The sequence below is a fragment of the Podarcis gaigeae genome (genome assembly GCF_964106915.1).
Source record: "Podarcis gaigeae genome assembly, chromosome: 13".
Classification (NCBI taxonomy): Eukaryota; Metazoa; Chordata; class Lepidosauria; order Squamata; family Lacertidae; genus Podarcis; species Podarcis gaigeae.
This window is the reverse complement of record NC_139689.1, coordinates 34,383,397-34,410,603: the sequence shown is the minus strand read 5'-3', so window position 1 is coordinate 34,410,603 and position 27,207 is coordinate 34,383,397. Positions and strand designations below refer to the sequence as shown.

Genomic DNA, 27,207 nt, shown 5'->3' with positions numbered 1-27,207 from the left:
ATTTGCTGCTATTCTGTGCTTCTGGTGCACCAGGGTTTACACCAGCGTAATAGAGTTGTCCACGATGCCAGAAGGGATACAATTTACGAGCTTTCTCCATTATCTGCACAGCAGGGGTGTTCAGTCAACAGTGCAAAGGCTGAGCTGAAGCGTTCCCTGCTGGTTACCTGCTTTCAGCAATAGGGGTCGCTGTTTAGTAGTACCCAATTGGTTAGCTGTCAGATTCTAGAGCTCCCTATTGGTGGTTCTTAGGTTATTCACAAAATGCAGAGTCCATTCATAAAACACAGTGTTCATTCATAAAGCAGTAACATAAATCTCCATTGCTACATATTGGGTGTATATTTCAGCAGTTGAGCGTGCAAGTTTATGGCCATGCTGTAATGTAGTGCTTATGCAACTGTGAATAAAAGGTGGCTGGGCTCATTGTCTCACGGTTTGGGGGGAAGAGGTGACAAAACTGATTTCCAATAAGTGCCCCCCTTTATTTCCATAACAAGTCCTTGAGTCTGTACTCTGAATGGTGACACCAGAGACCTAGAAGATGCAGGGCTTGTCAGTCCAACCGCTGCACAGTCTCATCAGGGCTGACCTTAAAGCAATTGGAGCAACTGGGCCAAATTGGGCCCTGCGGGCCGCTCCTAAGGAGCCCCTGCACCAGGGCAATCTAACTGGATTTTATTTATATCTATAAGATTTTGCAGACTTTGGCTGTGAACTGGGGCCCTACCAAAAAAGAAAAAAATCTAGTTGCGTCCCACTGCTTCAAATTGGGCCCCACTGGCTAGCCCTGAGTCTAATAGTTGCTGGGCCTGAGTTGCCCTGCCCTTGCATGAAGTCTTGGGTTTTCAATTTTGGGAGAGGGGAGACTGTAGCATTGGGGAGAGGGCAGGCTGGTGAGGCCCCCTAGACTTAGAGGCCCAAGTTGCCCTGCCCTCACATGAAGTCTTGGGTTTGCAATTTTGGGAGAGGGGAGACTGCCTGCTGGGGAGTGGGAGGGCTGATGAGGCCCCCTAGATTTAGAGGCCCTAGGCTTCAGCCTACTTAGCCTATACATAAATCTGGCACTGCCTCAGGCAATAGGTTTTGGGCGTCATTAAAGAGGTGGCAGAATGGAACATACGTGGATCTGATTCACTGGCTACAGTCCTTTAGGAAATGGTCTTGCAGAAGCCCAACTGAAAGTACACAATAATGTTTCGAGGAGTTATGTAGGAGGACTTCTCAATGGATTGCGCCCTGTTTTAATGAGTGGGAGAGACTATTTGGATTTCCTCCGTTAGTGTCATATGGCAAGATCAGAGTGCTGGGAAAATCCAACCCCCCAATGGCTGAAGCTCAAAATATCAGAAGCAGAGGGGGAAACAGGCAGGCTGACAGGTAGCAGGTAAGGACACACTCTGAAGCCACAGCAAGACAACATGGCAGTCTTTTTCGCATCGGGCTGCTCATAGTGAGGGAGCACTGGAAACTTTCGAAAGATGCCTTATACAAGGTCAGGTTTTTTGTCTATCTAGCCTAGTATTCACAGGCAGTTGCTCTGCTAGGTGGTTCAGGCGCAAGGTATTTCCAATCACATGCTACAGCCACAGCAAGCACTGCAACAATCCAACAGTTTGAGGTTGTCTTCACCCCCTAAAGGTGCACTCCTTCATTGTCTCCCGAGACAGATGAATATCAACAACATGATCATAGATAGTAATCTGCTCTAGAAGCCTCTTTGGCTAAAGAGTTGCTTTAGACGTGCTATAAATAAATAAATGTAGAAAGTTTTCAAATATTGTATTCACTGTGTACCATCGTGAAGTAGCGTTTTGGCTATTTTTGCACGAGGGCCTGTGATGTTTAAAGCAGGCTCTTTAATTCCTCTCCTGGGTGAAAACACAACAGTAGTTAGCATAAAAGGTGTTTGACATATCTTTTCTTTACCTTTGCTGGATCTTTTTTCTTCTTCTATTAAATATTTTGAATTTTTGAAGCTTGCAAACTTCCACCTGGAAATTGACTGCTCACGAAACAATGCAGCAGCCCCTGAGGCTGCCTAACAAATGCAGGACAGTCATAAAAACTCCCTGCTCCTGGGTTTCACTCCCAGCACCTGAGGCAGGGGAGTTCAACGGGAGTTTCTTTTCCTGCCCAGTTAAAATGACAAATTGGTACATGAGTGTTTAATGAAAGATGCTGGAAACGTCCATGAAGATCAGAAAAATCACCTCGCAGAGCTGACAGGCAGGCCATCTGCATTCCCGCGTCCCTATTAATTCCCTAACGATAAACGACAGGAGAGCCTAGAGGGTTAACAGCTTAATTCAATCTTCCTCAAACTCCTTTTCCAGGGCCCTGTCTGTATCTCGAATTAGAAAGGCATTTATAAAGCATTATTTGCACACTAGATAGTGTTGTTGTTGTTTTAGAAAATGGCTCCTTGCTTCAAGCATCAATCATACTGCTCCCCCACCTTCACCACAGCCCTAATGCCAGATCTTCCTTACCATTCCCAATACAGCGTGGCCAAAATTTGTGGAAACAAATGATGTGCCTTTTTGTGACATCCCCTGCCCAGATGGGTGACCTCACAGATCTTGTGTGTCACAAAACTGTACCCATTGACTACATGATTAGATTTGGCTGGCAATGTACAGCAGAATTCTATGCTGATTTGCTTGGAAATTAGAGCAATTGAGCTCAATGTTGGGATTTACTTCCATGTAAATAAGCATGTGGTAGTTTGTTCAGGGTTCCTGGGAATTGTAACAGTGTGCAGAATTCATTGAGGAAAAATGTGCATTTTGAAAGTGTTATGAGTTGCAGAGGGTAGGTTCTCTGCCTGAGCCCCTCTTCTAATTCCTGGATCCAGCAGATTCAATTCCTGGAATAGCCAGGATAGTTTCTAAGTATGGGCTATTAAGGTAACAAAGGAAGTGGTTCTGTGCCAGATAACAAATGGGTGGAGCTCCCTCAACTCAGTGGGAGTTAGAAAGACAAAGGACAAAGTTGGGAGTTGGGCTGTGTGAGCTAGAAGCAAGGCTGCAGGCTGGGCAGCTGAGAGATAGAACCATGCCTGATTTCTGCTGGATTCCAAGGCTGTGACTATGGGAGAAGCAAGAACCCTTTGGGGTGTTAATGTGGTGAGCCGCTCCATTGTAGGCTCAGGCTGCATATATGTGTAAATAAACCATATATCATAAAGACATCACAGTCTCCGCTGTCTCACATTCCAAGGAAACCGAACACTGGGTAGGTGCCTGGAACTGCTGGAAACTTGCACTGCTCAAAGACTAGGGGGGCATAGAACTGTGCTTTAGAGATATATTGCATAAATAGCCAATGTTAGCAGACACAGAGAATACAACGGATCATGTTCAATCTCTGGATGATCCACATTTTTATGCATTAACTCCAGCACCGCCAAATGCACACATAACATTTGACTTTTGGTTTGCTTGCTTTTACCTGTAGTAGCTAGGGAATAAATAACTTGCTCCATGGCAACCTTGATTTATATATGTGTCGTGGAACTATCACCTGTGGGTCTCCTGCCATTGGTACGGTTCTTGTGGTATCAGTCTAACTGAAAAAGGCATAAGAATGCTGACCAAAAACACTATTAGGGCAGTAGGTCAGCTTTGTGGAGAAGGAAGGCTTTACACAGGAATTAATGGGAGGAGGAAATATGTGCTATTGGTAGGAATGGAAGATAGGAAGAGCAGGGAATCTGGATAAAAAGTGGAAGAGCCCTCAGGAGCTATAATGGAAGGGTGGAGAACATTTTGACCTCCGCCTGAAGGCCTTACAGCATGTGGCTATTGCCATCACCTCCTTTCACTGCTGTGAGTCCCCGCAGGCCTCTGCCGCAAGGACTCGCAGGCCACCGCGGCTTCTGCTGCCAAATCCTGTTGCCACTGCAAGGCCTCTCAGGTCAATGCCTTTACTGCTGCCACTTTGTGCTGCTGCTGCGAGGCCTTGCTGGCCACTGACATTGCTGCCACCACTTTCTGTTGCCACCAGAAGGCCTCACAGGCCACCACTACAGTTGCCACTTCCCATCACTGCCGTGAGTCCTTGCAGGCCGCCACCACTACTAGTGTTGTCTCCCATCGCTGCTGTGAGTCCTCGCAGGCTGCTGCTGCGGCCGTCACTCTCTATCACCGCGGCAAGGCCTTGCAGGCCGCCACTGTTTGTGTCACTGTCGCAAGGCCCTGCTGCTGTGGCTGCTGCTGCTGCTGCTACTGCTGCCCCCTCCCGTCGCCTCCACAAGGACTCGCAGACCACCACTGATTGATCCGCCACAGCAAGGCTTTGCAGGTTGTTGCCGCTACTGCCGACATGTACCGCGGTCATGGCAAGCTGTTTCTGCCACTGCTGCCTCTGCCTCCTAACAGACCTGCTGGCGGTCTGGCAGTCCCAGATTATTTGTATTCACTATGACTCATCACCATATTTTGGATTGTATTAAATGCCACCATTTGGTAGCCAAGCCCGAAACCAAAAGTTCTGTTGGGATGCATTTTGGCTTGCCTGTTGATGAAACTGAGTGTGTGGTGACATTGTCCTGTTCACCTCTGTTTAGTTCCATCCTTATTTCAGACATTGTGGTAGATTGCAATTTTTAGCTGATGATAACATTGCAATGTTTAGCTGGTGATATTGTGAGGTTTAGCTGCTGATAACATTGCAGTGTTTAGCTGGTGAGTTATCACGATGTTTAGCTGGTGAGTTATCAAGATGTTGAAAACCAGATATTGCCTAGCCCAGGCTTCCTCAACCTCGGCCCTCCGGAATTTTTGGCCTACAACTCCCATGATCCCTAGCTAGTAGGACCAGTGGTCAGGGATGGTGGGAATTGTAGTCTCAAAACATCTGGAGGGCTGAGGTTGAGGAAGCCTGGCCTAGCCCTTACACACATTGTGATTCACGATATATCACCAGCTCAAATATTATGAAACAATTATCATGATGTGAACTTCAAACTGGTTTTGGATGATAGATAGATAGATCGCCCAGCCCTAGTATGCATGGGTTGACCAGTTGTAAAACTGGTATGCTTGTATCAGGTCAGGCCATTGATCTATCTAGTCCAGTTTTGTTCACTCTGACTGGCAGTGCATCTCCAGAATTTTCCCCATCACCTCCTATCTGTGTTTCTCAAGGTAATCTGTATAGGGCTGATGGGGGATGCTGCTGATTTTTTATGCCAAGATCACACTATATATATTTATTGCATTTATACCTCAAATTTCCTCCAGGGTTCTCATATATTTGTATCCGCACAACAATCTTGTGAGGTAGACAAGGCTTACAAACCTTGACTAGCTAAAAGTCACATGGCTTTGTGTGTATTTGGCCCTGGGCTCCTCAGTCCTAGACTATATAGACACCATACACTTAAAACACATGGCTTCCCCCAAATAATTCTGGGAACCGTAGTTTACCCCTCATAGAGCTACAATTGGCAACTCCCTGGATTCTTTGGGGGAAGTAGCATGCTTTAAATACATGGTATGTACGCAGCCCTGATCTGAAAATCCAGACACTACTGCACGCCACAGGTTTGTAGATAATCCCAAAGACTACTTTTGTTTCTCTTCCAACTCTTTGATTCTGTGATTGCTCGCTTTACCTATCTTTATCCCACTCTCTTAATCATTAGCTAAGAAGGCCTGAATGTATGAAAAAGAGCAGTATGTGGCTTCCTTCAGCTGCTCAGCCAAGTTGGCAGAGTCTCTTTACCTTTAAATATCAGCCACCCATGGTGAAACAACTCTGACTCCATGTTGGCAGTGCAAGGGGTTTCCATAGAGACAGAAGTGCAGGTCGCAACCTCTGTAAATGTAATCAGAGTACTGGAGCTGCTTGTGTGTGTGTAGACAGGTTTAATTCTCTTGGTAGTGGGAGTTCAGTAATGCGGCATGTATGTATAAGCAGCTCTTGGTGACTGACAACCTGTTATCTTCAAGATGGCTCAGCTCAGAGCAGAGCTGCCAGTCCATCTTTTAGAGCTGTCTTCTCTGCTGCCTTTTCATACACTAATTCCACCACGGACCCCCATTGGGCCCGCTTGTCAGCATGCAAGAGCTTGAAAATATAATAACCATTCCAGCTATACTCCATCTGTCTGGGTTTACAGCTGCCTCCTCACAATGCCAATTTTATAAAATCAGATCTGGAGGACCTGGCTGCTCCCCCTCCCTTCAATCCTTTATGGGATTGACCTGCTCAGTTTACAAGGGAAAGTGTTTCCCTCGTAAACTAAAGCAAGCTACTGCCCGGCACTTGCACCTTGCCTGATCCACCCTCTCCTCCTTCCCTGGTATGTTATCCGTACTTCTCTCATCCCTTCTCTCCTTCCATTGTTTCCTGCCACTCTTACAATATTGTAAGTTCCTTGGGGCAGAGACCTATTATTTTTGTATATGCTTGTTCATAAAGATTTTTGTATATGAATGGCGTGGCAATAATAAAACCTACCTAGTATTCCACTTTCAGCGAACTACACTAGAGACAAAATAAAATTGAGGTGGAGTGGATCTCAGCAACTACATTCTTCCAATATGAATTTGCTCATGTGAAACTGAATATATATTATCCAACCTAATTCATTGTTTTTTGTATTCCTACTTACATACGTTGCTGGAGCTGGGGGGGGGGGATAAGGCATAAATGGATTGAATCTGGCAATTCAATTCATTATTAACTTAGGATTCATCAATGCAACTTAACCTATGAGGTTTGTTTTATTTTAAATTATCTTACTGTGTCAAATTTCAAAATAATTCAACACCAGATACCACACTACATACCCAAAGAAAAACACCTGGAGGACAGTAAAGAAAGCATGCCCTGACCCTCCAGACAGTGGAGGTTGGTCCATTAGGGCATATGGGGCATTGCCTCACCAATCTTTGTCTGCCCTCAGTTTACTTAAGTCTTAGTATTGTGAAACCCAGCAAATAGTAGGATGAGGACAAAACAATAATTTGTTGGATTTGTCTATCATTGGTTCTGATTCCACTTAATTTTGGACTCCGTGCCTTACTGCCTTATGCAATCTATCAACCTCCTCCTTCCTGCTTTTCTGGTCAGTTTTTTTCATTGGGCTCCCATTTGGCATTTAAGAGAAGCACTTCAGCTCAAAGAGAGCATTTGGGCAAAGGGGGCTCATTTCTTTTGGTAGCTAATTAAAATAAACTTTGTAGAATCTGACCATCCAGTGGTAAATATCAAAAGTTTTGCAAGCACACTTTTGTGGTTATTGCTTCTTCTATACATGCCCCCATTCAGAAATGTCAGACAGGTGAAGGAACGAACATCACCCTGCTCTTAGGTAGGGATGAGGAACCTATGGACCTCCAACTGTTTGTTGGACTACAGTTCCCACAATCCCTGAATACTGGCTTTGCAGGCTGGGGATGATGGGAGCTGCAATCCAGCAACATCTGGAGGGCCACAGGTCCACCATCCCTGTTCTAGGGCTTAGAGCTTTTTTATTTTATATTTTTTGGCTGAAGCCTGCTATTCACCATCTCAAATGGTCTTCTTTTATTTCCTAATGGGGCAGAGTACAGTAACTGATAATTATGTCATTACAGGGTGCATTTTCCCTTCTTTATCTCTGTATTGCAAATACCAAGATTAGTATATTTATGTTTCTAGAACGTATTGCATTTTAGAAAATTTCCAAATGCGCTGACATGAAGGTAATCTCTTAACATACAACCTATCCAAAAGCAAAGTACTTTTAGCAGCCTGATCCTGCCCATTTTCTCACAAGTCATTCCCATTGAGTTCAATAGAACATGCTCCTGTGCAGTGCATTTGTGTACGCACTGAACTGAAAGTAGGCCTCCATTAAACTCAACTGAAATTACTTCAGAGAAGACATGTAGGATTGCAGTTAAGCTTTAGGCTTTTACACACACACTTGGCTGGAAGAAAAACCCACTGACTGCAGTGGGACTTATCCTTGGGTAGATAGGTTAAGCTTACACTGTTGAAATAACTATTACAATCTCAATAGAATAAATACTGGAAATTGGAGTTCAAACCCGTAGGTCAATTTAGTCCTTTTACTGGAAGGCAGGGGTTGGAGAACCACAGGTCTTGTGGGGGTGGTCTTGTGGGCCGTGCCTTCTGCTCTGGCCGCATCTCTCATTGGCCTTGCTCTGCACTCTCCGCAAATGATTTTGCTTGACTTGAAAGAGATTCCTTGTACTCTTGCCAATGGCCCCTGCTTCCCTGACGGTGGTTTGCGTGTGCATGTAAAAATATCTGGCTTTTGTGATGCTGAAATGCATAGCCTGCTGCACAAAGGTAAAAGTCACACCATTGCTCTCCCCACTTTTGCCTCAGGCTACACCCGCTGCTGTCTCTGGAAAGTTCCACATGAGGGAATGCGGCCTCCATGCCGAAAATTGTCTTATTAAGGTATCTGCAGCATTCATGTACAACATGATTCTGTGTTCCCTGATTTATAATGGAGTCTGCTATTTGGAAAAAAAAGACAGCAATAAAAGGATACATGGGGCAGAGGGAGAGATGGAAATTGCTTAGAAGCAGGGCCAGGGGTTCGGTAGGGCTGCGGGGCAGGAAGGCCTCAAGCTTGAAGGGGCCTCAGATTTAGACACTTGTTAATTCTTTGGCATTTGATAAGTTTTGCCTCTTTTCTTTTTTATGTTCATCGGATCAAATGGTGACACACTCTCTCATCTCGAGAGCTGCAAATGTAAGCAACTAAGGCACGTGATTTGATAAAATACTTTTTTTATAACTGCTATCTGCTGTGACGCAGCATGAAGGCAAGATTCCCCCCCCCTCAGTAGCCAGTGCATTTGCATAGAAAAAGGCTAGAAAAGCATTTGTTAAATCAAAATAAAAAACCAAATGCTGTTTCACTCTTCTTTTTGGTGCCTCATATTGTTTTTGAGTGTCATCACTTTTCTGTGGCTGCCTTTATTATGCCTAGGGCCCCCCAAACCCAGAAGTCTCCTGGGCCTCCCCAGGGCTCGGAGCGGGCCTGCTGAGAAAGATAATTCCCCATTGCTCTCCCCCACTGCTAAGGCTCTTCTTCTTTGCATGGCTGCACCTCCTTTCACACCTCTGATCAGGGTGTACAGAAAACGGGGAGCAGCAGAATGGCTCCCCCGAGAGCGGATGAGGCTCAGGGGTCCTTTGTGCAAAGGAATTGCTGGGGAAAGATTGGGTGTGAGGCAAAATACCAGGTGGATGGCCATGGGGAGATTTTTTCCACCTTTGATCTCACACTGTCCTGTTCATCTGAGTGGAATACAAAGTGAGGGTGCCAGAGAGCCGGCACTTTACCTCCGCCGTTCAGTCGACGGGGGAGAAGCACTGAGCGAGACCGACAGACTGTCACTGGCAAAATGAACTGTCACCTCCCATTTTTCAGAGGCGCAGAGGGATGAATTGCGGCTTTGAACCGTGTGGCCCGTTGTTGATTGAGTTCCGCTGTCTTCGAACCCCAGCGAACAAGGCAAGTTCATTTTCACGCTGACGTTCCCGCTGCTTATCAATTTGGGAGCCAGGGAAATTAACTGCTTCAGAGCTAATTTCCTTCAGAGCTGTGTCTCTTTGGGAAGTTCCACATACGCCCAGGCAACTTTGGGCTTCTTTGTCCTTTCCTTAATTCAAGACACATTAACACCGAACATTTCAAGCCCTATGATCCTGCTTGAAATAGTTATCATAGTTTTTCCTGAAGAATGCTGGGAGTTGTAGTTTATTGGGCGTATTGAGAGTTGTTAGGAGAATACTGTTCTCTTCACAGAGCTACAACGGTCAGAGTAGTTTAAAAATCATTCCCTTTTCACAGGGCACTCTGGAAATTGTAGCTCAATGAGGGGAATAGGGATCTCTTAACAACTCTCAGCACCCTTAATAAACCACAATTCCAAGAATACTTTGGGGGAAGCTGTGACTGTTTAAAATGGCATCATGGTGCTCAAAATGTATGGCGTGACTGTAGCCCCAGACTGGCTGGGAAAGAATCCCAGCATCAGACTAAGCATTGGTGTGGTGGCAAATTCTGAAGTGTAGGCCCTCATCATCACAATTCCCATAGCTATGCCCTCATAGCCACACATATTCTAACATTATACAGCAAAAATGATTTTTTAAATACCAATTTTGACATTTAGGTTTCAGTACCAGGCTAGCTTTCCCCCCTCACCCCTCTGGCACTTTGCCTGACATCCAGCCCAATGAAGAGTTTGGGTGGAACCACAAGCTTGTTCAGTTTTCTGACATTTAGGTTGGTCGTAATAAAGGGACTTCGGAATCTTTCCAGATTACAGAGGAAGTTTAACCCATAGTCATGTATACTAATGCAACCTACTTCTTCCTCTTTTTAATTTTTGTAGAGCAGGGTGCAGGTAGCCTGTAGACCTCTGTGCAGCTTAGGCTACGGTGTTAAGTGATTTATAAATGGTTGAAATGAATAATAAAACATACTCAGAGACATGGGAGTTGCAGTCCAGGTTCCCCATCCCTGCTGCTGTCAGAAGGACCATCTCTTCCTGACCACTGGCCATGCTAGTTGCCATAGATGAGAGATGTGCTGCGTCACCCATTCAAAAGCTTCAGCAACTCCTGCCACTGAAAAGCATCCATGGGCCCAGTGGGGAGAGTGATGAATGGCAGCACAACTGAGTTAGGATGGTTAATGGCCCTTCCAAGTCCCTGGGGCCCTTGGCCAGAGCCTGACTTGGCTGACTGCTGGGACCAGACCTAAGGATGTGTGAATCCACTGTTCCGTGAATAGCTACATGATGATTTCCGAGACATTACAGTGATTTCAAAGGTGGAAGTGACATCCTTTGGGGTTTGTTTAAAAGAAGCTCAATAATTTTGGGGTCATCCTAAAATATGGCAACCCTAGAGCTGGGGAGCTCGTTGAACTCCATCTCCCATTAAGATCCGGAATCTTGGAGCTGGTAGTTCTATTAGACCAAAGGAAGTGACTAGGAATCTCGTGTCAGATCACTCTTAGAATCTCCTACAAACTATAGTTCCCAGGATTCTTTAGGGAAACACATGATTGCAATGCTAGCATAAACATAATGTAAATTTGAGGTACAGTCAGGCATTTGCAACAAAATCCTAAATCTCACTGATTTCATTGGAGCTTACTTCCCGGTGAGTGGATATAGGATTGCAGCAAATTGGCACTACAACGTCTTGGTCTGGTCTTGGTGGTGGTGTACAGTGGTACCTCGGGTTAAGTACTTAATTCGTTCCAGAGGTCTGTTCTTAACCTGAAACTGTTCTTAACCTGAAGCACCACTTTAGCTAATGGGGCCTCCTGCTGCCGCCACACCGCCGGAGCACGATTTCTGTTCTCATCCTGAAGCAAAGTTCTTAACCTGAAGCACTATTTCTGGGTTAGTGGAGTCTGTAACCTGAAGTGTATGTAACCCAAGGTACCACTGTATTTAAATTCCAAGCAGCACCCATTACAAATGTTGACAAATGTCAACAGGAGGCAGGCTTGAGGAGATGGATATACACACCACAGACTTGGTTAGCTGGGCTGTTGAATGCCATGTCAGCTACTCACAGAGATCACTTGACAGCCAACTGCTTGCCTTCCACTTTTTCCCCAGGATAGTCTGTTTCTGATAACAGCAAAGAGAGAATGCAATCAAGGGAAATTCAACTGGTAATGTCATTGACTTACTTGTTCAATTTGGAATGGGAGGAGATGTTGTCCGCATACATAATTAACAGCTTATAACAATGAAGAATTGTGGAATTCACTTTCAAAAGATGCAGTTATGGCCACTAGTCAGGAACATTTATTCATGATAGTAAAATATAGTCTCTAGGCTGGTGCTAATGAATCTCTGGTCTTCCAGAAGTTGCTGGACTACATTGGCCATGCTGGCTAGAGCTGATGAGTCCAACATCTGGAGGACACAAGGTAAGGATGGAAGAATTTGTCAGTTTCTGTTTTCTCAGTTTCTCATTTGTCCAATCTTAAATTCTCCACATTTCTTAACTGGCAATTTGCCAATCAATCAATTAAAATTCTCATGAAAATTCTTTAGCAATTTAGCGCAATTTTCTCCTTATAAACACATTTTATTCCTGTGTAAGGAGAACAATAGCCGATGCCACTACCCCACCTTTTCTGACCCTACCTATACTACCAACTTGGATAGGTTGTATTATATAACATTAACTCATGTCTGGCTGAAGAGACAAATGATAAGATGCCTCCCATCCTTGTTCTGTGTACAGAAGCTGACTGGCCTGGTTATCTTACTTCAATATTGGGAATGGGGTAGGGTACTCCAGTGTATGGCTGGTTGCTCAGGAGAAACCACTGTGTGGTGGGGCTGCTTTTTCTCCTGTTTTTTGTCCCATTCTGCCTAATAGTGGAGCCAGTCCTACTTCAATAGTTATGTCTTTTCTAGAAAAAGTTGGGAATGAAAGCCCGGTGACATGCTGAAAATTCTTTAAAAAATCATTGCAGTGCTCCCATCCATCCATAAACTATAATTCCCAGAGTTCCTTGGGAGGAAGCAATGACTATTGAATCAAAATAAATCTGTAGTGTGGATGTGCCTTTTTTCTTTCTCATTCAAAAAACAGAAAGCAGCTTATAAAAAGAAATAAAACCAATTACATAAACTCAGCAACTTCGATTAAAGCATATCAACAGTGATTAAGAACAAAAGCTGGAATCAGTTGCATAGCTCATTGATTTTATGGGACGTACTGCCAAATAAGCATGACTCAGATTGCAGCCTTGGCTTTGACTGAATAATCCTTTGCTTTTTGTATTTATCAGATCTTCATATCACTGTTATAAATTTACCAAGTGCATTCCTTACGTTTATTTTATCTCATTCATATGGATGTGGTTTTCCATTTCTTATTACTCAATTATATATGGGCTTATATAAATTGTAGTGCTTTAACTTTGCTGTCTGTGCGAAGCTCTTGGGATGCCAACAGAAACTTAGTTAAGAGATAAATTAGAGGTAATCTCAGAACTCTGGCATTCTATAAATTATCCGCTGGGATGTTGATGCATAACCCAAAGAAAAGCTGGTGTTTTTCAAACTGATTTCATCCTCTCACACATACACAGTGGTTTCTATTATTGCACACCTGGAGTGCCCTGTGTTTATATATACACACACATCACAGTGCTTGCATTGAGGCTGCAGCAAGAACAGGCTGAATTCTGTTCTGTACTTGCAAACAAATCCATCTCCTTATTTTGTTTTAGGTAATCCCTGTTGCTATCACTATGGCCTTTTATGTCGGTTTCTGCAATAATGACTAACGCACAGGTGTTACCCATTGATTTTGTTCACTGGGGTGTGGGTGGGTATTCATTCAGTATTCAGTTGGATATGGGTCCTTTTGTTAAGACTCACTAAAAAGGAATGAAATGATCAACAAGCCTTCTAAATATCTGCTCTTCTAGCTCAATGAGTTTCTCTTGCATACTCGCTTCCACACATTCATCCTCATCACCCTAACCATAGTCTGTTGGAAGCCAGTACAGTGGTACCTCAGGTTACATACGCTTCAGGTTACAGACTCCGCTAACCCAGAAATATTACCTCGGGTTAAGAACTTTGCTTCAGCATGAGAACAGAAATCGTGCTTTGGCGGCGTGGCAGCAGCAGGAGGCCCCATTAGCTAAAGTGGTGCTTCAGGTTAAGAACAGTTTCAGGTTAAGAATGGACCTCCTGAACAAATTAAGTACTTAACCCGAGGTACCACTGTATAAAGAGCACACAAGACTCATTGCACCAAGGTGTCTGTAGAACAGGTTTGTATCAGACAACTCAGGTGGTATGTCACAGACACAAGAGGGAAAGGCATCGTGTAAAACTTATCCACTAGAAAATGTTTATCCATACGATCTTATCTATAATTGAGGCACCAGCTCAATGCAGACGGGGAAGAGATGGCAGAAACCTAAGGACTTAAGGGCATTTTTGAGAAGGTAGGGAAGGCACCATGAGCCAGCCTCAACAAGGGCCTAAGGTTCTCTTAATTTAGTACTGAATGGCAAAAGTATTGAGAGTTGTTGTTGTTGTTTTGATTTATTACCTGCCCTTCACCCTAAGGTCCAAGGGCAGGTCACAGCAATTTAAAATACAGCGTTAAAAACAGTTTAAAACAAATTACAATCCCAGGAATAGGGTGGGTCCTACAAACAGTGTCATACGCCAAGGTAAAGAAAGAGATGTGTCTTCAGCATGTGACAAAAACTGAGTAGTGAAGGTGCCAGACTCACCTCTGTGGGGAGGGAGTTCCACAACTTGGAAGGATTTTAAATTCCTGGAAAGATCTTTGGATCTTCATGGATACTAAAAGTAATCAGTTGGTAAGCCCTGGGGAGAGATTTCATATCAGATTTTGAATGTGTTGGAGATATTTCAGGGAAAAGCACAAGTTTAAATGGCAGTTTTTGATTTATTGAGGACTAAGAGCACAATCCTATATACAGTACAGTAGGTTCCCCAGTGTTCCATGGGGCTTACTGCCAGGAAAATGCACATAGGATTGCAGCCTGAATTGTTAAAAGCAGTGTATTATAGAAGGATTTTGTTGTAGTTACTTTTTATATCTCATAACTCTGGCAGTATAATCTAACACATCAAATGCCCTTCTTTTAAAGTAAAGGGTTATATATGGCCATTGACTTGTTTATAGCAATAATGATTTCTATCCATTGTTTAGAACCACAAAGTAAAGACAGGCCTGCTTAAACCTTCAAACTTGGTGTCTCAAATATTTCCATCACAGGACTAACATGGGGCCACTTGCTATAAAATACAACTGAGACAGAAACCTGGAGCCAATTAAGGTATTTTTTTTAAAAAAGAAGTTGCCATGTAGCATTAGGTTACAGGCTGAGGTGGTTGTGAGGGAAATAAACTGGTTTAAATGCTTCCAGTGCTTTTAATTAAATCAAACAATATGCCATAAAAGTGTCTTGGAATGGAAGGACTCCATAAAGGAAACAGAACAGAAGAGTGGTGCATTTTTACAGATTGTTAAAATGAATAGTGTGCTGAATGATTTGTTGACATAGGGCACTTAATTTATTTAAACACAAAGTAGGCATAGTAATGTTTTTTTATTGTGCTGAAGTTGGACAGTGAACATGTAAGTGCTGCATGAAGTTGAAAGCAGTTTTGTATTAAACTTTAACAAAACAATCCTATACAGGTCTACCTAGAAGTAAGTCCTGATTTCAGTGAGTCTTACTCCCAGATAAGTGTGGTTACATACACACTATGCATTTAAAACACATTCTTTCCCTCAGAGAATTCTGGGCACCGTAGTTAAGGGTTGCTGGAAATTAAAATTCTATGAGCGGTAAAACTACAGTGCCCAGAATTCATTGAGGGAAAGAATGTGCTTAGTGAGAATAATATAGACCATAGATTTTTTTTTAAAGAACTGAAGAAAATTTGAGAAAAGCTTGGTTTCCCATGGTGTATACCAGGGGTGGCATTCTGGATGTTCTTGGACTCCCAACTCCCACTAGCCTCAGAATCTCCAGGGATGATGGGAGCTGGATCCTAGTAACATCTGGAAGGACATAGGTTCCCCCTCCCTTGTGTACACACGTGCACACTTGTTTTGTTTTTTTCTCAGCTCTGGTCAAGCAGCGTTTGCAGGTTAAGAGTCAAACTCCACATTACAGCCAAGTATAATATTAGCCCAAAAGTCCCTTCCCTGGAGAGGATGTTTATTAGCAGCAACGTAGGGAGGAAGAAGGGGTATTTAGCCCAGACACTGACAGCCTGTTACCCCGACTAGTGTTTCCAACTGATCTTGCAAAAATCAGGTAGAGGGAAGCAACTCGGGAGAAGGAGCTTCAGTGGGAAACTACCTGGCAGGGGAAGGATGAAGCCTGCCATTCCTTTTTTCCTCTTCTGCACTGAAGAGTGTTCCTTCCCAGAAGGGGCCATAGGGTTCTCATTACAGACAGCTGCAGTGCAATGTGTAGTTTGGCTCTGAAACAAAACCAAACCCTGCACAATCTGCTTTAGCAGAGGCAAAAGTGAGATGGATATCCTCTCTGTAAACCCCCCCCCCAATCTCCAACCTTAAATTTTGTTTTTAAAGTGTCCTCCAGGTTTTAAGTTTTGAAAATGCTTGGGAAATTTCATTTCAGTTTTTCCTGGTGCAACCCAGAGCTCATTGCATATTAATATGGGCTTTGGTGGCAGTTGGCCAACAGTACACTATTTAGACATTTTTGTTCTGTCTAGGACTGGTGTCAATGGTCAGCACTGTCCAGCACCTGCCAAGGTCCACACACCAACAATGGGGTCACCTTGGAGCACCAGGGTTTTCTGGCTCTGTTCTTCTTTCTTGCCATTGCTGCCTATGCACCAGCTTTCTCCACATACGTGAGCAGTGACAAGAGCAAAGAGAAGGAACTGGAGCCTCCACCTGCCTTGCTTTGTCATCTATCAAAACCATCATCATCATTATCATCAGTAGTGGTGTGAGTGAGGCATAGAGGGAGAAGGTAACTGAATGGGCAGTGTTGACAGTGATAGGAGGGGAATCCACTGCGAGCATTTTCTCCAGGTTGCCCCCATGCCAAATCTGGATCTGGCCACATAACAGAAGCTTCACCTAACCATTTTGCCAAGGGAAAAGTGTTGATACACCAGAATTAGGACTAGCAGCCCACAGTGGCCAAACTGGTCTTGAAAATCATCACAGAGACTGTGATCCTCCAAGCCTCTCTATCAGGCCCTTGAGACTCTCTCCAGCAACGCCTTCTATTCTCAGGCCAGCCACCCCATGTCACACCCTCTGAGTGTTTTTTTCCGGGCTGGAATGTATCCTCAGAAGGAAATGCAACTCTCAGGCTGAAAAAAGGGTTCACCAGGCTTGTTCTAGGTTAAGCTACAGACTTTTGTCTGAGCCAGGGCCAGCATCAAGACATGGTATTTTGGGGCAGCTACTAAAGTCCACACCCATCTGGGACGTCACTGCTGGCTCCCAGGGCCTCGTTACCCCATTCATTCTCTTCTTTCCTGTTTCTCTCTGTTCACCTGTCCTCTCCAAGTCGAGACAAGAGTGAGGGGATGGAACATCATCCTCCAGTTGTCTTGCACTCTCCCTGTGGGCAGTTGTGTAGATTGGATCCAGAGGGGAAGAGGACAAATGAAAGGGCAGCAGTGGCAGTCTCAGAGAGGGAAGAGCCCACTGAGGGCATCTTGCTGAATATCTGCAACATGCATCTCGGTCCTCAGTTCACGCCAGTGTTACCTCCAGCCATGTGCTGCTTTCATTTCTTGGCTACTGCTCCTAATTCTTCTTAGATTGACAACCTGGTTGTTAATACTGACTGCTCAGTAACTCCTGTCCTTTGTCAGGATTTGTGCTGGCTGCCTGCCTGGCTCTGGGCTGTAACTTCTTTCCGCTGCCACACTTGGCGCTTTTCTCTAATAACATGGCTTGTTAGAAGTGAACTATCTTCATACACCAGCTTGGGTCTGATCCTGCAGAGTAGGACAGATAACTTTTTAATGCCAAGGGTCATATTCCTTTGGGAGCAAGCTATCAGTGGACACATACTGGCTGTGGGTGAGGTTAGAGTCAGAGCCAATAATGGGTGAGACCAGGGCCAAAGGGAGGTGGGGCACCTCCCTTTCTGACTGTCACCCCTCTTCCTCTTCTTCTTCCTCTCTCTCCTGCTTCCTTTCCCCCTTTTCTTGCTACTTGTGTAAAAATGGCCAGGAGCTGCATATAGACCTCAGTGCATAGGTTAGGGACAACATAAGAAGCTGCCTCATACCACATCATACCATTGGTCCCTCAAGCATCTGTGGTTATATTCGGTTGGTGGCCCCTGTTGCCTCACCCATGCTTCTGTTTGTTCCCCACTTGAGCACAACCTAATTGTTTCTGAAGACCCAAACAATATGAGCAGACCTGTTTCTACCAATTGCTTCCTACCTACAGAAGGCACATTTAAATTTCAAAAACCCAGTTACCGGTAGGTGATGCTTTCTTGAGATCTCCACACAGTGTGTATGTCACAGTGCAGTATCTACATCATGCTTTTCATTTTAAAAAAGTTTTTTTTTAATAGAGAGGACTAGCACAAGACCCCTTTATCACTCTTGCTCAAGACATCAGCATTACTTTTCTGCATTTTTGCATTTTAAAAATCTTGCTGACCCCTCCAACTACAGCACTACATTCTGCCCATTGGAAACATAACTTAAGTCTGGAAACTTTTGCTTTTGCAGTTCTAGAGAATTCTGTTTTAAAGGTGAATGCACATGGGTACTGAGATGCCTATGTTCATACTCAGAACAAGAAAAGGATTGTGGAGAGCCAGGGAGTGGTGACTAAGGGGCAAGGGAAGAAACACAGCATGATAAATTACATCAAGCTCATATGGATGGCAAGTGTCCCAGAAGCTGTCCCAGAAACTCCAGCGGGTACAGAATGCTGCAGCGAGGCTCCTCACGGGGTCTCTGCCATGGGAGCATATTCACCCAGTGCTTTTCAAGCTGCACTGGCTCCCGGTGGAGTACAGGGTCAGATTTAAGGTGCTGCTTTTGACCTTTAAAGCCCTTCACGGCCTAGGACCCTCGTACCTACGGGACCGCCTCTCCTGGTATGCCCCACGGAGAGCCTCAAGGTCCATAAATAACAACACCCTAGTGGTCCCAGGCCCTAAGGAAGTTAGATTGGCTTCAACCAGAGCCAGGGCCTTTTCAACTCTGGCTCCGGCCTGGAGGAACGCTCTGCCTCATGAGACCAGGGCCCTGCAGGATCTGATTTCTTTCCGCAGGGCCTGTAAGACAGAGTTGTTCCGCCTGGCCTTTGGCTTGGAGCCAATTTGATTCCCTCCCTCTCTTTTTCCCCCTTTCTTTTCCTTCTCCTCCTGCGATGAGGCTACATTTTAATATTTTAATGTTCCATTATTTTAATGTTGTATTTTGTTTTTGTTTTTAAGTTGTAATCATTCATCTTGTTTTTATTATTGCTTGCAAGCCGCTCTGAGCCCGGCCTTGGCTGGGGAGGGTGGGGTATAAATAAAATATTATTATTATTATTATAAGTGATGGAATAGCGATGAATGTCATGACTGAAAATAATCTGGAGTGTGTTGGACACTCGTGTGGCAATCACACACACACTAAAATCAGATCTGAATTCACAAGATAATGTGCCTGTCTGGAAGCACCCTAAAATCCAGATATGGGTTCATATGGTTGAAAGTTGTCCCTTTTGTAACCAGATTCCAGACTATTTAGGCTATTTAGGATAGTCTTCTCCAACCTGCGGGTATCCTCCAGATGCTTTGCACTACAGCTACCATAAACTGTAGCCAACATGGCCAGTGGTCAGAGATACTGGGAGTGGAAGTCCCAAACATCTGGAGGGCACCAGGTTGGGAGGTCTGGTTTAGAGGTTTACACATCCACCTAAAATGGAGCCTAGGAAGTTTCCAAACTGTCTCCAAGGGCAGCTCTTACACTAATGCAGTTGGGTGAATTGGCCTATTGACCTGATCTTCTCTAGATCCTTTCCTTCCCTATTACCTGTGCTCACATCATCCAGGAAATGCTCTTGTGAGCCAGCCACTGGCTGACTGTGTCCCTTAGTATCAGGTGTGAGAAAGGCATCCCTTCCTGCAGCCCTTTACGACACACAGCAGACCTCCTCATTAAGACTCAGTCTTGTCAATAAAAAAGTCATTAGAGGAGATGTTGGGAGAAAGGAGCCGTGATGCTGAAGACATCCAAGGGAACAGGGAGGTGCAGCTCCATCTCATATTCTGACTGCAAAGGCAAAGAATCAATAAATTCCTCAGCTTTAAACTGAGGGCCATCCGTCAGTGGGAGGGAATAAAAAGGCGGTGGGAGAACTTATCTTGTGTCTCATCTCTACCTACTGTCTGTGGCATTCTTCCTAACCTTCTTTTCCTTCAACACCTGATCAATGTCAGCTTCTTTTGTCCCTCAAAAGCCATAGCTGGTATCTCTGTTCCCATCTCCCCCGATTCCCTCTTACCCTTTCTGCTCCTCATATATTCATGTGCTGTTTGCCCCGCTTTGTTTGCTTATAGTCACAGCTTAAATCTGTGTTCTCTGGTCTTTCATGGTGTGTGGATCAGACTTGTCACCAGACCTTTAAAAACTATAATACCCTCACACTGAAATTCTGTCTGTTCGTCTCACCAATAACTCTCCAACGCCAAAACCCAACTTTTTTTAAAAAAAGATTCTCAGAACTGAAAATCTGTAATACCAATTAACAGATTCTGTGGGTTAATCTGCTTAGGGCAGATCCCTTCTGGTTCTCTTTGTTCCTCTGGTGCTGCTCATCCTTCATAAGACTAGAATAGAGATCTGAGGGCAGTGAACTCAAATGCATACATACCGTATTTTTTGCTCTATAAGACTCACTTTTTCCCTCCTAAAAAGTAAGGGGAAATGTGTGTGCGTCTTATGGAGCGAATGCAGGCTGCACAGCTATCCCAGAAGCCAGAACAGCAAGAGGGATTGCTGCTTTCACTGCACAGTGATCCCTCTTGCTGTTCTGGCTTCTGAGATTCAGAATATATTTTTTCTTATTTTCCTTCTCCAAAAACTAGGTGTGTCTTGTGTTCTGGTGTGTCTTATAGAGCGAAAAATACGGTATATACATACACATATACAGGGTGAGTCCTTTAAAAGAGGCCCCATGGATACAGAGTACACATGTTCCATGGGGCCTCTTTTAAAAGACTCACCCTGTATGTTCTAATATACGTATGTGTCAGGGGTTCAGAAGGAGAGACACAGGAGGGGGAGCAAATGGAGAGTGAGGAGGAGGAGTACGAGGGGGGCGCAGGCAGTGACAGTGGCCAGAGTTATTCCACAAGCCTCTCTAGCGAATCGGAGGACTCACAGAAGGGAGCGCCGGTGGCCAGAGCAAGGGAGATTCCAAGGGAGAAACCTCAAGAGGGAGGGGCCAGCGGGGAGTCTCTGAACAGCAGCTGGAGATCAGGGCCAGCGTCTCCACCAGAGCGCAGTGGGGAGGGGGAGTCCCAGGAGTCGGGACCAGTGTCCTCACCACCAGAGGGAGGAGAGGAGTCAGGTTTGGCAACACCCACATCAGGAAGCGGGGAAACGGTCAGAAGGAAAGTCACCGGCTGGGCGCGCGCGCCAAGTTCAAATGTACAGGAGCGCGGCACAGCGGGGAGCCCGGGAAGGGAGCCAGGTCCTAAAGCCCGCCGGAGGGAGGGGCAAGACTCAGGAGGCTCCGCGTCAGAGGAGTCCAGGAAGGAGGGAACCCCAGAGGGCAGAAGGACCCAACGCAGGAAAGAGCAGCGCAAGAGGTGGAGCCGGGCTAGAATCTTAAACTGGTGTGGGTGGAGCAGTGAGTCAGAGGGGACTTAGCCGGTCTAGCGTTAAGACGTGGGCCTGCGCGCCCAGAGCTTGGAAATGGAAACCAAACTCCACTGTCTGGCTGGAGATGGCGTCTCTGGGGACCAGCCAGACAAGTCAGTGAAGCAATCCCCAGGGATCTTACAGCCCACCGACCCCCTCCCACCCAAACCAGTAGTGCAGCTCACCGCATCCCTTCAGCTCCCCAATGGGCTACTTGTGGAAATTCCCATCACCGTCGACTCGGGGAGCAATGCAGATTTTATAGACATGCAGTTCCTCCAGCAACATGGCATAGCCCTTCTGCCAGCGGCGGTACCTCTGAAAGTCGTCACAGTGGACGGCAGGGAGCTACTGGGAGGGCAAGTGCTACAGCAGACGCCGCCAATGGTGATGCGCATTGGAAACCACCGTGAGGTCATCAGCTTCAACGTCACCCGCCTGTCAGACACGCCCATAGTGTTGGGAATGAGTTGGCTGGATAGGCACAGCCCGGCATTAGCTTGGTACCAGCGGCAACTGACCTTCGGCTCCTCTTACTGCGCAGAACACTGCATCCTGGCGGACTTGGAAGATGAGGGGCACGAGGATGGACCACAGCTGAACTTGGGCATGTTGCAAGCGGTGCCTAACAAATACAAGGAGTTTTTGGAGGTCTTCTGCGAGAAAGAGGCGGATAAGCTGCCACCCCACAGACCCTACGACTGCAAGATCGACCTCCTGCCCGGGGCGACGCTCCCGACGGGGAAACTGTACTCCATGTCTGAGGATGAATTGCAAGAGCTCAGGGAGTTCATAGATCACAACCTGAAGCGGGGATTCATCCGGGAGTCCAAGGCGGCAGGAGGCAGTCCCGTGTTCTTTGTAAAGAAGCGGGACACGCCCCAAAAGAGGCTGGTCGTTGATTTCCGCTTCTTGAACCTCAAGACCAAGCCCTCAGCATTCCCTATGCCCAAGATCGATGACCTGCTGGCGACGGTGAGGAAGGGTCGCATCTTTACCAAGTTGGATCTGCGCGGAGCGTACAATCTCATTCGCGTACGGGAAGGCGACGAGTGGAAAACAACCATGTTTACGCCGCTGGGCACTTATGAATACAGAGTTATGCCTTTTGGATTAAAAAATGGTTCCCACTGCTTTCAAGCCTTCATGCATCATGTCTTGGCGGGTCTCCTCTACAAGAAGTGCGTCTGCTTCCTGGATGACATCCTAATCTTCTCGGAATCGCCGGAGGCTCACGAGAGAGATGTTAGGGAAGTTCTGCAGAGGCTGCGGGAGCACAGGCTGTACGCCAAGCTGGAGAAGTGCCAGTTCGACAAGACGGAGGTGGATTTCTTGGGCTACAAACTGTCCGACAAGGGACTGGCTATGGACGGTGCCAAGGTACGTGCAGTACTGGATTGGAAGAGCCCACGCAATAGGAAGGAAGTACAGAGGTTTGTCGGTTTTGCCAACTTTTATCGCAAGTTCATCAAGGGTTTCGCCATGCAGACAGCGGCCATCACCGACACCCTCAGTTCCAAGAAGAAGAGGTTCATCTGGACGGAGCAGGCAGAGCAGTCCTTTCAGAAGCTCAAGCAGCTCTTCGCTTCCGAAGAGAACCTACTGCACGTAAATCCCAGCAGGCCCATGAGAGTGGAGACGGACGCCTCAGACAGGGCCGTGGGAGCCGTTCTGTTGCAGCAAGACCACCAGGGGGACTGGAGGCCGTGCGCTTTCTACTCCAGAAAACTCAGCAAAGCGGAGCAGAACTACACCATTTGGGACAGGGAGTTGCTGGCCATACATGCAGCCTTCAAGGCGTGGCGGCACTTCCTCGTCGGAGCCAAGCACACGGTGCAGGTCCGCACAGACCATAAGAACTTGGAGTACTGGCGCACGGCGAGGTTCCTGAACCAGCGACACATCCGCTGGGCGGAGTTCTTTGCAGATTTCGACTTCAGAATTGAGTACATCCCAGGAAACAGCAACGTCTTGGCGGACGCGCTGTCCAGAAAACCGCAGTATCTGGAGGCAGAGGCACCGGCGGCGGCCAAGCACATTTTCACACCACAGGCGTGGGCATGCGCGTCAGCCACGGTGGACCTGGACGCGGTGCGCCGCGCGCTGCAAACGGACTCGTTCGCCCGAGCCAAGATGGAGGAGGTGTGCAGTGGCAAGGCGAGGGGCGACGAATTCCAAGTGCGAGACGGCCTGCTCCTACGCAAGGGAGTCCTCTACGTACCAGGAGACAGCCTCCGCGCGAAGGTCCTGCAACAGCTGCACGACGCGCCCAGCGCGGGGCACTTCGGCAAGGAGAAGACGGTGGACTTAGTAGCCAGAGACTTTTGGTGGCCTAAGATGCGGGGGGATGTCGCGGACTATGTCAATAGGTGCGACACCTGCCAAAGGGCTAAGCCTGTGCACCAGCCGCCGGCGGGCCTGTTGGAACCGCTACAGACACCGTTCGTACCGTGGGAGAGGGTAGCCCTGGACTTTGTCACAGATCTACCCAGCTCAAGGGGCAAGACGGCAGTGCTCGTGGTAGTGGACCTGTTCACCAAGATGGCCCACTTCATTCCGTGCGCTAAGGTGGCCACGGCCGAGCAGACCGCTAAGATGTTCATAGACCACGTGTTCAAGGTGCACGGCCTACCACGGTCTATTTTGTCCGACCGGGGGCGCCAGTTCATCTCCAACTTCTGGCAAAAGCTGATGGGATTTCTGAACGTCAAGGTCAGCCTGGCGTCGGCGAGACACCCGCAAACTAACGGGCAGGCGGAAAGGGTCAACGCCATCATGCAGCAGTACCTGAGATGCTACGCGAACCAGCAGCCATCGACCTGGGTGGACTATCTACCGTTGGCCGAGTTTGCCTACAACAACACGAAGCACGGGTCCACGGGGGTGACCCCATTTTTTGCCAACTACGGGAGGCATCCCAGAACCTTCCCGGGTCTGGACACAGTGCGGGAGGGGGAGCCACAGGGAGCAGAGGAAGTGGCAGCGGAGTTGCAGGAGATCCACGAGCAGCTCAGGAGGCAGTTAGAGTTGGCAAAACAGGCTTACAAAGTGCAGGCAGATCGACACAGGAGGGTTGGGGAGGACATCCAGGTGGGAGACTGGGTCTGGTTGGCAGCACAAGCAGTTCCAGCCAGATCGTTAGCCAAGAAGAAACTAGGGCACAAGCAGCTAGGGCCTTACCAAGTAGAGGCGCAGATCAACCCAGTGGCCTTCCGGTTGACACTCCCGGAGGGTTCCAGAATGCACCCGGTCTTTCATAGATCAGTGCTCACGCCCTACAGAGAGCCCCACAGGTTTCAAGCACCGGGGAAGGCGCCAGACCCGCTCAGAGAAGCGCCCAAGAAAGGGGGGTCGCCGAAAGGGGAGCCACTTAATGAAGCCACTGAGATTTTAGACTCAAGGTGGGGGGAGGACGGGATTGAATATCTTCTCGCCACGGAGGACACCCCGGCCAGCGCCAACAGGTGGGTGCCGGATTACGCGGTGGAAGAGCAGTTGCTCAAGGAAGAATTCCACACACTTTTCCCGCACAAGCCTATGCCGGCGGGCTTTTTCGAGGATTGTTTGTTCACACCCACACTCTCGGCCAGCACCTTCCGGGGTTTCTCGTCAGCTGAGGACTCGGCTCCGGGAGGCAGCTCTCCGGAGGGATCACTTTCAGGTTTTGGCACGGGGGGATCTTATTGGTGGGAGGACCAACCCGAAGTGGGCTGGCCCAGAGACATGCCGAAGGGGCCCTGGGAGGTGGACCCCCATCACACAACAGGGGGAGGAGGGCTCTTGGGTGATTTGGGGTCGAGCGCAGATTTCGAGCACACCGCGCAGGAGATGGAAGCGGAGGAGGTCGTCGTCGACGAGCCCATGGGGGACTTCCCGGACTTATCTTGATGGTTGCAAGCCTCAGGGGACGAGCTGTATCCTGGACTCACCCCTACAACAATGGAGCACCCGGAACCCGCACCGGAAGAGGGGGAGGGGGGAAGGGGGGGCTTCGAGGGGGGGATGGATGTCAGGGGTTCAGAAGGAGAGACACAGGAGGGGGAGCAAATGGAGAGTGAGGAGGAGGAGTACGAGGGGGGCGCAGGCAGTGACAGTGGCCAGAGTTATTCCACAAGCCTCTCTAGCGAATCGGAGGACTCACAGAAGGGAGCGCCGGTGGCCAGAGCAAGGGAGATTCCAAGGGAGAAACCTCAAGAGGGAGGGGCCAGTGGGGAGTCTCTGAACAGCAGCTGGAGATCAGGGCCAGCGTCTCCACCAGAGCGCAGTGGGGAGGGGGAGTCCCAGGAGTCGGGACCAGTGTCCTCACCACCAGAGGGAGGAGAGGAGTCAGGTTTGGCAACACCCACATCAGGAAGCGGGGAAACGGTCAGAAGGAAAGTCACCGGCTGGGCGCGCGCGCCAAGTTCAAATGTACAGGAGCGCGGCACAGCGGGGAGCCCGGGAAGGGAGCCAGGTCCTAAAGCCCGCCGGAGGGAGGGGCAAGACTCAGGAGGCTCCGCGTCAGAGGAGTCCAGGAAGGAGGGAACCCCAGAGGGCAGAAGGACCCAACGCAGGAAAGAGCAGCGCAAGAGGTGGAGCCGGGCTAGAATCTTAAACTGGTGTGGGTGGAGCAGTGAGTCAGAGGGGACTTAGCCGGTCTAGCGTTAAGACGTGGGCCTGCGCGCCCAGAGCTTGGAAATGGAAACTAAACTTCAATAAAGACTTTTGTATATAATATCCACTGGGCGTTGGTCCTCTGTGAGCTGGGACCTAGCGGCAGTCCTGACAGTATGATTATATACAAATACACACCTCTATATAGTGATTAGTACTGAAATGAATAGGACTTAACTCATCATTTCAATGGGATCTAAGTGCAACTAAATTGGGCTCATCCAGACTTCCTTTAGTGCTGTGTTTCTCGTCAGGACTTTAAAGCTCCAAGGAGCTCAAGGTGGTGTACATGGTTCTCCTCCTCCCTATTTAATCTCCACATCAATGTTGTGAGGTAGGTTAGACAATGACTGGCCCAAGGTCACCCAGTGAGCTTCATGGGATTTGAACTCTGATCTCCTAGGTCATAGTCTGACACTCTAACCACCACACCACACTGGCTCTCCTGTGTACACACTCTTGTAACAATTTAGTTGCCACTCTCTCCATGGTTCTTCCCATGTCAGTTTAAAATATTTCTACCTGTGGTGAAGCTTCCTGGTATGTTTTCATAAAACTAAAGTGGCAGACTTCCAAAGGGGCTAGGCCTCCCTTGCATGGTTTTAAAATATGTAAGGAAGCCTAATGTGTAGGCAGAAGTCTTAACCTATATCTGAACCAATGTAGGAGCAATATAATAGCTAACATGCCTGTAAAGATACTTGTAAAGGGGCTCTGAGAGAGAAATTTAGTTGTCTATACTAAGGGTTCCGAAACTATAGTCTTCAGACCTCCAGTGATCCACAAGATTCATTCAGGTGGTCAGGAGTGTTCTCTGTCGATTTGTGGTTGAAGACGAGAGACGGCACATCCAGCGCATTAAACATTCATATTGATTTTTTATTGTATGCTATTGTTGCTTGTGTTTCTCATATTGTGTTTTATTGTATTACAATTTGATTTCTATGAAATTCACATTGTAATACAATAAAATACAATGTATAATAAATAAAACAAGCAATAAAAAAACAGTTAAAAATAATGACAGGATCTCGCACTGTGCATTACAGATGCTACAACAGGCAAAAAAACCATTAAGCGGTCTGCCAAGACCCTCAGCAATTTTCATGTGTGGTCGGTGTGGGGAAAGGTTTGAGAACCACTGGTCTAT

General features: G+C 47.0%; 1 protein-coding gene across 8 annotated transcripts in view; it reads left to right on the top strand.

Moving 5' to 3' along the window:
* The first annotated feature begins 5,421 nt into the window (after positions 1-5,421).
* Positions 5,422-27,207, top strand: part of SKAP1 (src kinase associated phosphoprotein 1) — a 344,210-nt gene continuing 322,424 nt past the window's right edge. For 2 of the 8 annotated variants that reach the window (XM_083709712.1, XM_083709707.1), the window contains exons 1-2: positions 8,332-8,424; positions 9,407-9,490. In XM_083709712.1, coding sequence (XP_083565838.1) covers positions 8,383-8,424; positions 9,407-9,490 — 126 coding nt within the window. In that variant the 5' untranslated portion in view covers positions 8,332-8,382. Of the gene's footprint in view, positions 5,550-8,078; positions 8,311-8,331; positions 8,425-8,451; positions 9,491-11,870; positions 11,936-27,207 lie in introns of those variants that run through there. The other 6 variants (XM_083709717.1, XM_083709714.1, XM_083709713.1 and 3 more) reach the window with 6 other exon arrangements.